Consider the following 16289-nt stretch of genomic DNA (forward strand, 5'->3'; position numbering starts at 1 on the left):
TATTCATCTTTTGTTATCGGTATGTATTATTACAATTCTAATAGTTTTTTTCCTTTCTTAAAATGTGTGTATATTTTTTTGGCACCCTCTGTATACGAACTCTTTTCATCTTGCAAAACTGAAACTCTACACCCTTTAAACAACTCACCATAACCCCTCTTCCTAGCCCCTCCTATATTTGTCTTTAAAACAAATAAAAATTATGATAAATTTGAACTTTCTGTATAAAAGTAACATATTGAAAAAATCATGCAAAGAAGTAATTTATTTTAAACATTCGCTCTAAATTACCCACCTCTTTATTGTAAAAAACATATATAGTAAATAAGTTTAAGTATTTCTTTTCCCCCTATGTTCTCATGCTGCTTTGTAGTATTTTCAGCTGATTTATACTCATATACAGGTGTTTCAGATGCAACACAATATACAAGTCCCTGAAAAACCATGATTTCTGTAAATTCATATCCTAAGAATCACAGAGCTAACGGGAAAAGTAGGGTTACGGGCTGACTCCCAAAACTTATGCAACTTTGGAACCAGAGAATTAAAAACAGTAACTAGTACTTCTGGAGAGCCATGTAAGGCTGCTGGTGAGAGGGTGGGGAGCTGTATATTGGCATACCACTGGCATAACAACTGGCGGCTCCCGTATCTTTTAAATTAGAATATTTGTGATGGGACCTAGGCATTAGCATTTTTTGTAACTGTTTAGGTAATTTCAACATACAGCCAAGGTTAAGAACCACTGCATTGAGTATGAGTGAATAAAAAGTCATTAAGTGAGAATAAGTGCCACATGTTTTCCCATCACCAGTGTGCAGCCCACTTTCTTTGATTTTTGTATCTTTAGCTTCTAACATCTGGGAATGAAAGAGCTAATGTAAAATTCCTATAAATCATACCTTAAGAATTATAAAAGATATGCATGACTTAATTATACAACATGTTCATAATATGAATGACAAATATTGAGACATTCTGACCATGATGTTTGAAAATCACTGCTGAAAGTTTGGGAGCTTTTAAATTCTGAAATGACAGAAAGTCAGAGGCTTCTAGAAAACTGTCTGAATCAAAGGAAAAGTTCTGTGATTCTGGGCCAAAAGTGAACTTTTTATTTTGAAATAATTATAGATTCACAGAGCATTGTAAAAACATAGCAGAGTCCCATACAACCTTAACCCAACTGCCCCAAAAGGTGACAGCTGATGTAATGGGAATATCAAAACCAGGAACTATAAATCCTGTTCCCCTTCCCCAATAAAATCTAAAAAAGAAAAAAAAACGTACATTTAATGTGAGTAAATTAAAACAACAACAACAACAAAAAAAACCCAACAGGAACTGACATTGGTACAATACTGTTAATTAGACTATAGATCTTATTCAATATTCACTTGCACATGTGTATAGTTCAGTGCAATTTTCACCCATGTATAGATTCGTGTGACCACCACCACAGTCAAGATCCAGGGCTGTTCCATCACCACACAAGAACTCCCTTGGGTCACCTCTTTGTATTTGCATCAACTCTACTCCACTTCTAGTCACTGTCTACTGGCAGCCACTAATTTGCTCTTCCTGCCTATAGTTTTGAGAATATTATATAAATAGGATCGTACAGTATGTAACCTTTTGAGGTTAACTTTTTTCACTAAGCAGAACGTCTTTGAGGAACATCCAGATTACGTGCATCAATCATCTGTTCTTTTATTGCTGAACAGTGTTACACTGTATAGACGTGCCAGTTTGTTCAGCCATTTACCCACGGAAGGGCATTTGGGTTGTTTCTAGAATTTTGGCACTATGAATACAGCGGCTAATAAACATTTGTGTGCAGGTTTTTGTGTGTATAAGTTTTCATTTTTCTGAAATACATGCCCAAGCGTGAGGCTGCTGGTCAATATGGTTTAAGTATATGTTTAGTTTTGTAAGAAACTACCAACATAATTAAGAGAGTGGTTTCTCCACATCTTTCCCAACATTTGCCACTATCATTATTTTTTTATTTGAATGATGCAAAAAGATCAGCATGTCATTATGCCTAAAAATACTATCAGACGATCATTATTATGTAAAAGTCTTAGTTGTAAATTCTCAGGGATCTGAAGGCATTTAGACCTGTAATTATCCTGTTTTCTCCTTTTGTATACAAGATATTTTGGGATCTCACAGAGCCTGCTGCACATAAATAAAAGTTACTTGCCTTAATGAGGGCCTCAACAGTACTTTTAATTGTAATGCTGCTGATATTGGATCTGTGTTTTTGTCTTCCTTGCTAGAAAGGAAGGTCTTCCCAAAAGAATTCTTTGTATTTTGGAATTGTTATTTGTGTCATTTTTCTCCTGCATTATTACTTGTATTCTGAAAGAGAGTCTTCAATGCCTAAGATTTTCTAACATTTTGAATTTCAAATTCTCTTAGCTGATTATATAGCTGAAGTTTCTTACAGAGGATCAGCACACCATTTCAAAATATAGCAAAATTAATTTTTATAGATGTATTTTCTTCAATCAGATAAAATTTCAGTGGGTAGATAGCTCACTGAAATCAAATCATAATCATATATATATATACTGTGTTTCACCAAAAATAAGACCTAGCCGGACAATCAGCTCTAATATGTCTTTTGGAGCAAAAATTAATATAAGACCCGGTCTTATATTATATAAGACCGGGTCTTATAGTGAAATAAGACCCACTATTTATATTATATTATATTATATTATATTATATTATATTATATTATATTATATACCCGGTCTTATAGCAAAATAAGATTGGGTCTTATATTAATTTTTGCTCCAAAAGACGCATTAGAGCTGATTGTGGGGCTAGGTCTTATTTTCGGGGAAACACAGTCTATGTTTTGTGTATATATATATATATATATATATATATACACACACACCTTGATAATTATGATCCTGGATTAATTTGATTAATTCTAGTTTGGAGGTAGCGTAAAGAAAAGCTTGAGATACAGAATCGAAGGACTAAGTACTTTTTATTTAATTCCAAATTACACAAAAAATTTCAGGGTTGGCCAGTTAGCTCAGTTGGTTAGAGCACGATGCTCATAACACCACGGTTGCCGGTTCGATTCCCCTATGGGCCACTGTGAGCTGCACCCTCCACAACTAGCTTGAAACAACTACTTGACTTGGAGCTGACAGGTCCTAGAAAAACACACTTAAAATAAATAAAAGGTGTTTTTCTTTTTTAATTTCAATTACCTAACAAAAAAACAGAAATTAAAAGATAGGAATCATATTTTGTTTCATAATGTACATAATAAAATGTTGGTAAACAATATTAGCCTGTAAAAATAATAATGTAAGACAGTCCAATTATATTGAACTTTAATTGCATGGTTCATTATCTCTATTAAATCTATTACCTATAAATCCATTATCTCTATTAGTAAAATTCTGATCAGTTGCCCCCACCTAGTACCATCTGTCTTTGGATCAAGGCTATGAAATAAGATAATTTTAAAAAATTATTACTGTAATAACTTACCATTTATCGATATACAACCACAATAACAACAAAGATAGATCATTCTGTATCATTTTTGAAGCTTACCTCTTTGTAGCACTTTTCTACAATTTCGTAACTGGCATTACCCCACACTGTTAGGTGTTCTCGTCTGTACTGCTTCACTAACTCTGAAACCTATAAAGGAAAATTCAAAATTTTATGCATGTGCCTATTTGTAAATCTGCTTACATTATTTCACATAAAAAATGGGTTACAATTGACTATTTGCCAGTGAATAGTATAAAATTCTGGAAGAAGGGATGCATACATTCAGATTATGTTACAAGATATACGGAATTACTTACATTTTACCATTATATGATTTATCTAACAGACTACAACTCTTTAGTAATTTGGCATAAGCTAACTACAAATGAAGCGAATTAATGGAGAAGTAGTTAATTATGTAAATGCAGAACTTTTGGTTCACAGGAGCTCACTTTTATCCATGACTGAGACAGGACAACTCGCTCAGAAAACAGGCTTTTCTGCAGGAAAGCGATCTCTCCTACTAGGGAGGGCATTATTTAAAACAATACTGATCCCTAGAGTATCACATTTCCTTGAACAGTATCGACCTATGCAGCCACCTACTCTAGCTTTATTTAGTTTGTGAAATTGGATGCAACACACTCAGAGGAGGCAATGCCTTAAGTACCTTCTTAATCAGCACATTGTTGTTGACTTTGATATCGATGTTAATGGGAGTGTTAGGGAAGGCCTCAAAAACTTCCTTCAGTAATGGAATTCGGTTATCTTTTCCTTCGCATTGGCATGCTGAGAAAGCAAGATTTTTAAACGTATTTTTAAAAGATGACGTTTACTTTTTTGATGATTAGAAAAGTTAAAAGCACGTAGTCATAATAGGACATTTACACAATGATGAGAAATATAAAGAAGAAAAAGAAAATCAACAACTTAGATATAACCATCAGGACCCTCTGGTGTACTTTCTCTACCCTTTTTTTTTTCCTATGCATAATTCAAGGGCGTTATGGTGTACCCACAGATTGTAACCTGATCTTTTTACACAAAAATAAATATTGCATGTTAATACACTGTATTTATAAGTATGATTTAAAAGTTTTTCATTAAACCTCTTAAGCTAACTCTTAAATTCACATGCAGTTGTCAGAAATGATACACGGAGATCTGTGCACCCTTGACCCAGATTCTCCAATGGTAATCTCTTGCAAAATTATAACATAATACAATATCATAACCATGATATTGACATTGATATCATCTACTGATTTTATTCTTTATTATTTTTAAAGTCTTTAAAATACTCCATTGAGTAGCGATACAACAATTTAATTATTTTAATTTAACCATTCCCCTTGAAGGGTACCACTCTAAAATATGCCACTTTGGCAAAAGGATTATTTTGAACTGAAAGCAATTGAGAAGAAGCAGATACAAAAAACTTCTCTGTCCTTCCCCTATTTGCCTATACACAAGACTTAAATTTGTACAAAAATCAATCACCAACAACCCTAGACCCTTATCAGCACCAGAAGATTACATAACTGCTGACTAGCCTTTATTTTCCATTATTCCCCCATATATTACCTTCCCACAATTTGCCACCCTAGAAACTCACTCCTTTGTCTTATCACTTCTCTGAACATTTATTGGTTTTGTTGTTAAGATGCTATATAAACTCAGGTTTCAGCCATCCCTGAGTTTCTCCCATGATACATATATATTAATAAACTTCTGTTTGTTTTTCTCTTGTTAATCTCTCTTTTGTTACAGAACCCCAGCTGGGACTCTGTACCCTACTAGTGGATACTGAGATTGTTCCTAAAGTTTTGCTCTGATATCATCATTGAATTTTTCAGAGATTGAGAAAAATATTCAAGCAAGAGAAATACATGCTAATGCAGTGATGTGTTGAAGAATTATATTAATGCAATTCAAGTAAAAGAAAATTGAGTCATAAAATAATTAGAATAGGATTTTAATCATTGTTTCCTGAGGATTATTTCCTTTATTCTTTCCCTAGTCCCTCTTGACTCTAATCATTTATATCATTTACTATACATACTATATAACTATTACAAAATTTCCTCTTCCATCTAAAACTTCTACTAATCTGTGAATAACAAAATGGTGAAAGATCCTTCATTGCATCTTTAGTGTACAGCAAATCAAAACAAAGAAGCATATCAAAAAAAGTAAAATTAAATCCATGTCAGAACATTAATTATAATAAAGGCTCATGTGAAAAGCCACATGTGAATGGAAAAAAAAAAGAAGTATCTGTTACTGTTTTGTCTGTTTGATGCTCTATTTCTATTTGCCTTTTTTCTACTCCTTGTAATTCAAATAGGGCTCTCATGGGACCGTCAATCATTTGGCTGCCTTCCCTGACACAGAGAGAGGAGCACATGACCCTTTAAGCACAACAATATGGATACTAGGAGAGGTCTCCTGAAATCCTCAGCAAAATTGATAATGCATTTTTGATGTTCTCAGAGGTCCATATTTATATGGAGAAGGTATGCCTAAGAACAAAGCTAACATAAATGAAAGTGGAACAAAGAAATGGAGATAGAGACCAATTATTGCTTAAGCAACTGGAATCAGTCATGTCTGAAGGCATGTAACTTCTAGATATTTTGGTTATGATAATCAATACATTCTTTAAGAATGTTTTTTGAACTATCTTGAGATGGATTACTAGTATTTATAACTGAAAGAGTTTAGACTTATTATAAACTACAAAACTGAACTACAAAAATTAATTATGTTAATATTTTGGGCTGTAAAAAACAAGACCCGCTCCCCATTCACTCTCATGGTAGGCATATGACCTAGGTCTGGCCAATCATAATTGCTTATCTCTTTGTCCACAGTAAATATTTCAAGATGGACACGTGACACAAGCTAGGCCAATCAGTGTCATTCTCTAGAACTTTTCCCTTGAAGCTCACTGGGGAGATTGCCTTTTTCCCTGGGGTCACAGCGCAGGCAGGATGTGAAATTAAAGTTGTCAGTGAACATGTTCTCTGCCACATGGACAAGATCCATCTACAGCGGAAGAGGATAAGACCCAAGAGAAGCAGAACCATGGAAGGAAGGAAAAAGAGTCCTTTTTAGACCCCCTAGACCCAATAATGTTTAATGTCAGATCCACCATCATCCTAGACAGTTAGTGATAAAAATAAATCTCTATTTTTTCCCCCTTAAGCTAGTGTAAACTGGTTTCTGTTATTTACAACCTTAAAAGTCTGAACGTGATGCTCTAGTACGGCACAGTTCAATGTAGTAGCTACTAGCTGCATTAGGGCTATTTCAATTCAAATGAAATAAAATTAAAAACTCAGTTCCTCAGGCGTACTAGCCACATTTCAAGTGCTCAATAGTCACATGTGGCTTTTGGCTATTCTATTGGACAGTGCAGAAAAAAAAAATTGATATCACTACTGGAAGTTCTGTTTAGATAGTGCTATTCTAATTAACTGAAAATTTTGTTAGCTTGTTAAGTGTGGAAAAATTAATTCAGCAGTCAAAAGAGTTGCCATGGGCAATAGCTCTTCACACCCAAGTAAGATATATGGAAGGGTCAATTTAGAAAAGGGTCAAACAGACAAAACTAACATTGGAACAGCAAAATGACACACTGCACAAGAACAACATTGCATCGAATACTAGGGAAAACAAGGAAATTAAACTGTGCTAAGAAAAAAGTGTGCTAATGTGCTGTGAAGATATTTAAATTAGATGCCTCAGCCAGCGCAGAATGTAGAAGAAGAGTTGGAGAAAGAAGTCTGTCCCCAGTATTGTTCCAGGCAGAGGATAACCGGCTGGGAAATGCAACAAAAAGGGAAAGAGGCAACTAACAGGAAAATAAGAATGCTAGAAACTAATGTAATATTGAATGTCAACTGTAATTGAAAAATAAAATGAATAAAAGAATGCTAGGCAAGAGTATACCCTAGGCTGTTGAGTGAAGTCACCTCTGTAGCATGCTCGTTTAAAACTGATTATTACAGTCAACTCCAGATTATCCAAATTATTATTTGCATGAAAAAGACTGCTTTCAATAAGCAGGATAAATAATAACAAACCCTTTGGCTAACATACTTTTGTGTTCCTTCTTTTTAATGTAACCTGTGGCACATTCAAAGCACCTTTAAAAGAAAACAATGCTTCTCCAGTACTTTTGTGAACCACAGAGAAAACCACAGGCCTGGTTTGTATATTGCTCTGTGAGTTGATAGTTTCTCTTTCTCTCTAGTATTTAAAGAAAAGCAAGCAAGAGTTCTGAGCAGGGGACTAGGATAGAAAAAAACGGAGTCAAGTTTTTACAGTACTATGTATTAGTCTGTTTCAAATACTGTAAACTTCACATTTGAGGCACAGTCTTAATTACAGTATGAACTGAATGCAATATGAACTAAAGTTAATTATTCTTTACAGTTGTCTGAAACTTGAGAGTACATGGCATTGCTATTAATAAGGCATTGAAGAGACTCTTCAAATGGGGAGGCAATATGGTGAATGCTGAATACAGAGCTGAATACTGGCCTGGGTAAGGAGGAGACCTAGTTTCAAGTCCTAGCCTGGTCATTGACTTGCAGTGACTAACTTGACTGACCTTAATCAAGTTAATTTACATCTTTAGACCTGTTTCCTTATATATCACATGAGGAAGAAGAATTGAATGGTCTCAAAGTTCTCTTCACGTTCAAAAGTTTCATGACTTTATGAGGGGTGTATAAAAATCATAAAAAAACAACAACATTTTTTTCTCAAAAGATCTTTTAATCTTCGTGAAGCTTTGGCTTTGCTCTACAAAGGGAAAAACAGGCAAAGCTTCACTTATGAAATTTTCTTAACCTTCACAAGTCCACAACTGACACAAATATTAAAATAACTTGGCAAGTATAATCCTATTAATTACAAGAATGAAAAAAGTGTTTCCTCAAACCAATACAGCTTAATGATACTTACCTGGAAGGCAAAATCAACACATTATCAAATTTTAATATCCCTTAGAGATAGCTAAGTTAAACAATTTTCTGATTTTTATTTGCCTTTCTAAAATTTCCCAATCAAGGTGAAATTATACTCGCCAATTTTAAATCTAGCTCACAGAGCAGTAACAGTTCTTTCTGAACATTAGTATCAATAGGTCCTTGACATTTAACCAAGGTTTTAACTACATGCAAGCCATATGAAGGACCATAACATGTAGCACCTTGTGGTTTTAATGAGTTACATTCGAATCATTCAAGACATGAAGCTAAATTGTGATAGTGAGGGAGTCTATACCTGCTCAGCAACCTGTATCTCAAGGTGGTTTATTTTCCACTCTAACATGTTCTATTCTCTAACAAATTGGGCCATGGGACATATTTTGTTGTGAGAAATGTTCCCTTAAAAGAAAGGCTATGCTGGTGACTCAACAGTGAAGATGAATAGGAAATGGATGGTTTATTGGAGTATTAGAATTCTCTTTAATAATTAATAATATGGAGCAGCTAAAAGATGGAATCAAATGTGATAGAATCAGTAAGGATCTGAAAGGGGTCATTTTAATGTCTTTTCATTTATTGATTTAATTTATGATTACTACAAGTTATAGTAATATTCTAGAATTGAAGCTATAGAAGTACAAAATGTCCCTAATAATATCTGGGTTTCTTGTCATTAGTATTCAAGTTTAAATGACCTGTATATAAATTGAAACAGAATGAGCCAATTAAATCTCTGGACTTCATCATTTCAGGGTCAAGAGTAAAGATTTGTAGGCCTGAGAATAAGTTTTGAGGGCAGTACTTTTAGCTGGAACTTACTATGACAAGAGAACATGCATGAATATCTAATTATCAGCATAAATAAATATACTTTAATGTAAAGGGTGAAGGTGCAAATGGGAAATATTACCTCTTTGAAATGTGACATCCAGTTTGCCAAGGTAAGGTGGGAGCTCCTTTGAAAGATATGATTGCAAACAAGTTAGCTCTCAAAAAATTAAAACTATATTAATGTCTTACATTAAGACATAAAGATTTGCTTCTTCAAAAAAACTTAAAGAACAAAACACTACATATGTTTACGTAGGGCACCCTTTAGCAGAACATCCCCAACAGTAAATTAATCATATAATTACTTCATTTCACAACCTACAAGAAATTTGTACTACTTAATATGAACCTTTTCTCAAAAATAAATATACAAACATCTCAGTAGACAAATGTCAAGAATAGATAATTCAAAGAAAAAAACAAAAATGACTAAAAATCATATAGAAAATCTTTAATCTCACAAACAATCATGTGCCGATTAAAATTTAATCTAGCAAATTAGGAAATATTTGGTATAGTTTTATAATGCCCAATAATGATAAGGGTATGGCAAAGTGGGCAGTATTCTAATATCAGATTTTAGAACTCTTTTAAACAATTTAAAAAGCAAGTTAGGAAAAGCAACTTTCAATATGTATTAAGACACTATAATATTCCTAATATTTTACCCAATAATTTCCTTGTTGAGAGTTTAGTTAGGGAAATAATTTTAAATATAGAGATAACTTTTTATTTATATGAATACTTTTAATAAATACAAGTATCTTTATAAATATATATTTATATCTCTTAAAAAACTTTATGTAAGCACATAAATATAGAGAAAACTTTATCGTTATGCACAAAGGTGTTCAGTGCAGCGTTATCTTTAATGCTGAAAACTTAAGACTTAATTCAAATGTCCAACAATAGAGGAATAGTTAAAAAAACAACTATATATCCATTCAATGGAATAACTGCAGTCATTTGAAATGTTTATGAAAAATAAGCATGGAATTTGAAAAGCCTAAATAGTGTACAATTCTTGCCATATGACATTCTAAAAAAGGCAAAACTATGAAGACAGTAAAAAGATCGGTGGTTGTCAGCCATTAGGGGGCAGGAAGGATGAATAGGTGGAGCACAGAGGATTTTTAAGGCAGTGAAACTATTCTGGAATAGTGGGTATATGTCATTGTACATGTGTTAAAACCTATGGTAGGTACACCACCAAGTGTGAACCCTAATGTAAGCTATGGACTTTGGGTAATCAGGATCTATCAGTGTAGGTTCATCAACTGTAACAAATGCATCCCTCTGGTGGGGGATGTGGATAGGGGGAGAGGCTGTGTCTGTGTGGGGTCAAAGGATATGTGGGAAGTCTCTGTACTTTCTTGTTCAATTTTGCTGTAAACCTGTAACTGCTCTAAAAACTAAAGTCTATTAAAAAAAGAAAAAGCACAGAAAAATATGTATTATGCAAATATGTTAAAAGTGTTTTAAAATAACATATACATGATATACAGTGGGATCACAACTATGTAAAAAACATACAGGATATACATACAGGTAGTATCCTGTTAACCTAAGTTTTGTTTAGATGGTAAAATTGAGCATTTTCCTTCCATTTATTAGTATTTACTATAATGAGCATTGTAGACTATTAAAATCAGATTTTTAAAGGATCCCTTCTATACTTGAAGACTAAAACTAATTCATGTATTTAATCTGAATCAAATAAATTATAGAGTACTTCAAGCAAGTTGAACTCTAGTAGGTTTAAATTTGAAAACTTTGGTAATTTTGTTAAAATACTTATAAAAATTAAGTCTCCATATATGTATGAAGTAAGTACATCCTCACTGAAACTCAGAATAGTTTTTTAAATTTTCTTTCAGATTCATTATTTAACTACTATCATTTATTTTTTTAATTATTTATTGAAGCACTATCTGGCATTCACCGTTTTTAACAATCTTCAGGCCCTAATATCTACTAGATATTAGTTTGTCATGCATTTTTACTTACACAGTACTTGAGATCGGAGATGTTTACATTGACCCCAGTTGATCTCTTTAGATTCTCATCGTGTGACACGACGACTTGTTCATCTTTTGTGATATGGCAGTCTAATTCCAGCATATCAGTTCCAATTGTAACTGCACTGAAGAAATACAAAGAATAATGGCATTTTGAAACTTACATAAACATTTAGGTTACGTGCATCAGATGTAAAAATTGGGAATTGTAATCAAACAGCAAAAAAAAAAAAATCCCATAATACTAAAAGTTCTCAACACTGTCATCTACTATGATTTATTGATGTGAAAATATTCCAAATGAACTTAGAATAAAAGAATCACGTTGCCTCCTTTCCATAACCAGTTACCCTTATTTCTGTCAGCCCAATATAATGGAAAGAATACTGGACCAGAACTTAAGAGATCTGGGTGTCAGTTTCTGCTTTGCTATGAACTTGCTGTATAACATTGGGCAAGTAAATGCCCCTTTTGGGCCTACATTTCCACATCAGCAAAATGAAAGGAGTAAAAACAAGAAACGGATGTTAGCTTTTGCCACGGTAATTGAACATAGGATTAGAAATTCTAGCCAGAGCAATTAAGCAAGGGAAAAAAAGGGGGGGCGGGTATCCAAGCTGGAAAGAAAATCATGAAACAATTCCATTTACAATAGCATCAAAAAGAATAAAAACAACAATGAGTATAGGCAGAGTAAATTTAGCATAATAATTTGGGGCCCTAGGATTTTTGGAATGGTAAACGTGCATTGGCTTCAACTTAAAGTCACCAGCTGTATTAGTTCCTAACAAGAGTCGGCCTGTCCTTTGAAGCTTTGAAGCCAGGCATTGACTTCGCCTCTCTAGCTGTGAAAGTCCTAAATGGCATCTTTTCTTAATATAAAGCTGTTTTGTCTACATTGAAAATCTGTTTTTTAGTGTAGCCACCTTCATTAATTATCTTAGCTGGATCTTCTGCAGAACTTGCTTCAGCTTCTTTATCAGCACTTACTGCTTCACCTTACACTTTTATGTTATAGAGGTGACTTCTTTCCTTAAACCTCAGGAACCAACCTCTGCTGGCTTCAAACTTTTCATGTGCAGCTTCCTAAGCTCTCTCAGCCTTAATAGAATTAAAGAGAGTTAGGGCCTTGCTCTGAATTAGGCTTTGGCTTAGGGAATGTTGTGGCTGGTTTGATCTTCTTTCCAGAGCACTTCCTCCCCCCCTTTTTCTGCCTCCCCTCACACTCTGGTTCAAGCTGTTGTTTCTCAGTCTAGTTGGGTAGGACAGCTCCCTGGCCCATGCTGGTATTATGAGCCTTGCGCTCCACCCCGGCTGAGGCAGTCGGTCGCCGGTCACTCACAGAGGCTCACGGCAGCTCATGATGGCTGCCGGTTACCAGCACTCAGCAGCTTACACCAAGCTTGGGCTGCTCACCGCAGCGAACAATCTTAGCTGTAGAGGGCGCAGCTCACTGACCCATGTGGGAATCGAACTGGTGACCCCGCGTTAGGCGCACGGGCCTTCCAACCACCTGAGCCACTAGGCCCGCCCTGGAGCAGCACTTTTAATTTTCTTCAAAAGCTTTTCCTTTGCATTCACAACTTGCTAACTGTTTGGAGCAAAAAGGCCTAGCTTTTGCCCTGCCTCAGCTTTCAACATGCCTTCCTCACTAAGCTTAATCATTTCTAGCTTTTGATTTAAAGTGAGAGATGTGTGACTCTTCCTTTCACTTGAACACTTAGAGGCTATTGTAGAGTTGTTAATTGGCCTAATATCAATATTGTTGTGTCTCAGGGAATAGGGAGGCCCAAGGAAAGAGAGAGAGAGACTGGGAACAGCTGGTGGGTGGAGCAGTCAGAACACAAACATTTTTCAATTAAGGTCACTGTCTTTTATGGGTGTGGTTCATGGCACCCCCAAAACAATTAATAGTAACATCAAAGATCACTGATCATAGATCACCGTGAGAAACATAACACTAATGAAAAAGTCTGAAATATTCCAAGTATTACTACTAAAATGTGACATAGACACACAAAATGAGAAAATGTTGCTGGAAAAATGGGGCTAACTGTCTTGCTCAACACAGCGATGCCACAAATCTTCAATTTGTAAAAAATGCAGTATCTGTGAAGTGCGATAAAGCAAAGCACAATAAGATGAGGTATGCCTACATAAGCTTTTATAATGAAAAAGTAAGAATAATTACATTATGAATATACTTTATCTAAAAGACAATATTTTTGACACCAATTTATCCACCTTCAACACAATGAATAACAGCTGGAATTTAAGAAAAACTGAACATCCTTTTAAAAACGTAAGCATTCATGATTCTTATTTTGCCTATGAATCTCCTAAAGGGGAGGGATGTATCTTCTGTTTTATACTTAAACCTAAAACACATCACATTAAAATATTATATAACAATTAGAGAATAAAGTTTTAACAATTAAGCAAAAGTTTCTTAATGTTTCTCAAAAACGTGTGGTAATTCATTGGTTAATAAAGAGAGAATGAGGTTGTGAGATATACAAGCATCCAATTATGGGTGTTGGATTAGATGATTTTTAAGATCCTTGGCTATCACAGATCTAACGATTTTAAAATTATGAAGCTGGCAACATTTGCCTTTGGAGCCAACCATTTCCCCATCTTCTTTTACTTCGCCCACTCCCATCAGCGTCCCATTCTTAAAGACCCAATGGCCATTTGCTGTCTTGTGCCAAAGTCTCATGCTTTTCCCTTCTCCTCCTTAAGTAACCCTCCCCACTTCAGTGTCCTGATTACCACCAGTTGTTAGATGAAACAAATAATCCTAGCTCCTTAATGTAAAGATGTAAATAAGTAAGTTGTTAACTTTGTGTCCTCTTCTAAAGGATACCACCTTTTTTTTCTTAATTAAAGTTTATTGGGGTGACAATTGTTGGTAAAGTTACATAGATTTCAGGTGTACAATTCTGTAATACATTATCTATATATTGCGCTGTGTGTTCAAAACCCAGTCAGTTCTCATTCCATCACCATTTATTTGATCCCTTTAACCCTCATCTACCAGCCCCCTCCCCCCTTACCCTCTGATAACCACTAAACTGTTGTCTGTGTCTATGAGTTTTGGTTTCTTCATCTGTTTGTCTTGGTCCTTGGTTGTTTTCAGTTTTATATACCACGTACCAGTGAAAACACATGGTTCTCGGACTATTCCTGTCTGACTTATTTCACTTAGCCTAATAATCTCAAGATCCATCCATGTTGTCGCAAATGGTGTTATTTCATCTTTTCTTATGGCAGAACAGTATTCTATTGTGTATATATACCACATCTTCTTTAAAGGATACCCACTTTTAAAGAGAAGACTTGGTTGTCAATTGTATGTTTGCTAGAACCACAAAGAAATAAGCAAACAAAAACAGATTTCAGGTTGGTAGAATTATTTTTCTGCATTTTTTAATTTCCTTAAATATTGTTGCTATATTGTGTTCAATTTTTTAAAAAGAATAAAAATGTAGAAACTGTAAGTAACATATGTAGCCAACAGTTTTGAAATAAAATTCTAAGATTCTTTATATAGCTAAAAAAAAGTAGTACTACTGAATTTGATCACATACATGTCTCACTTCTTTTTTTGTTTTGTATAAGTGTGTGAGGGAGAGTAAAAGCAGGGATTATCTATATTTTCCTGTATTAAATAAATATATATATATATCTATACATATTACCTGAGAAATCTTTGTAAGTATAAACTTTGCCTTTAGCCGAAATGTTGGCTATTTTTAGAAATGTCCAATAATTATATGCAAAACATGCTCTATTTTTTAATAATTACATGCAAAACTTACCTCTTAACAAGCTAATAAATGAAAATTTAGAGCAACAGAAAGCGCATCTAGGATGATTTGTAAACTGTCCTAATAAGACTATCTCAAATTTGATACATAGCTAAAACATAGAAAGAAAAGAAAATTTTTTAAAATCACTTTGGCCTTCAAAATTTTCCATAAATAACAACAGGCATCTACTTCAACTGAAACACTAGATATTTTTTATCTGAATTTCTGACAAGCTGAAACACAGAAAAAAGTTAGGCAAGCCAGTACTTCAACATTTCCAGAAAAATAAATTAAAACTCTAGCACTAAAAGAAGATGTGAAATTATGTGAAACTCCACAGAAACAAACAATGCATACCACTTACAACAGACCCCATGTTAAGGAATTTATTTGAATCTTATTTACTTTAAAAAACATTGAGGTTGTATTATTATTCCGACTTCATTGATGAGATAATTAGTATTATAATAGTTACATATTCTAAAAAATGTATCATTGAGAATCAGGTCACTAATTAATTACTTTGGCTGTCTGCCAACTTATTCTTCCAGCTATTGCTAATACAATTTGTTTCTTTTTCTTACCATTCATGTTAATACCACAGGGATCAAATTGCCCTATGGGTATTTAAAAGACGGCCTGGTTTAATAACCTAGTTTTATTAGCTCTTGAGAACCAGATTTTACATACTCAAGGGCTTAGTGACTCTGTGTGTGTGTGTGTGTGTGTGTGCAGTATAATTCTTTAGTTTTTGGTTCTATGCGTATTATGGATAAGGTCTGTCTCCTTCATCTGTCATCTGTCTAATATTCTGCTTTGTACTTGAGTGCCCCATTCCATACCTCATTCTGTAAGCAACTAGTAAGAGCCTGTTAGCACCCTAGAGCTAGGTGTGAGGCACTGAGAGATCAATAAAGAAAGATTTTACTCTCAAGAAATCATGAAAGAGCCATATTCATAACGTAAGGTGTTCTTGAAAGCATTTTATAAACCAAATTGTGAGATGCAATTATTTCTCTTTATCAGTCCTGATTACCTCAGGAGGGAAGATAACTTAAAGTAATTTAAATTATTCTATTTCACACAGTCTGTGGCAG

At 34.2% G+C, this 16289-nt stretch overlaps 1 protein-coding gene across 2 annotated transcripts in view; it reads right to left on the reverse strand.

Annotated features, from left to right (window-relative positions):
* The window catches only part of GDPD1 (glycerophosphodiester phosphodiesterase domain containing 1), a 37363-nt gene that overhangs the window by 10131 nt on the left and 10943 nt on the right, over positions 1-16289 (reverse strand). For both annotated transcript variants that reach the window (XM_033091865.1, XM_033091864.1), the window contains exons 3-6: positions 11370-11505; positions 9442-9487; positions 4202-4320; positions 3589-3678 (exon numbers count right to left, since the gene is read on the reverse strand). In XM_033091865.1, the coding sequence (XP_032947756.1) occupies positions 3589-3678; positions 4202-4320; positions 9442-9487; positions 11370-11505 (391 nt within the window). The remainder of the gene's footprint in view (positions 1-3588; positions 3679-4201; positions 4321-9441; positions 9488-11369; positions 11506-16289) is intronic.

This window comes from Rhinolophus ferrumequinum, chromosome 21, assembly GCF_004115265.2.
Source record: "Rhinolophus ferrumequinum isolate MPI-CBG mRhiFer1 chromosome 21, mRhiFer1_v1.p, whole genome shotgun sequence".
Lineage (NCBI taxonomy): Eukaryota > Metazoa > Chordata > Mammalia > Chiroptera > Rhinolophidae > Rhinolophus > Rhinolophus ferrumequinum.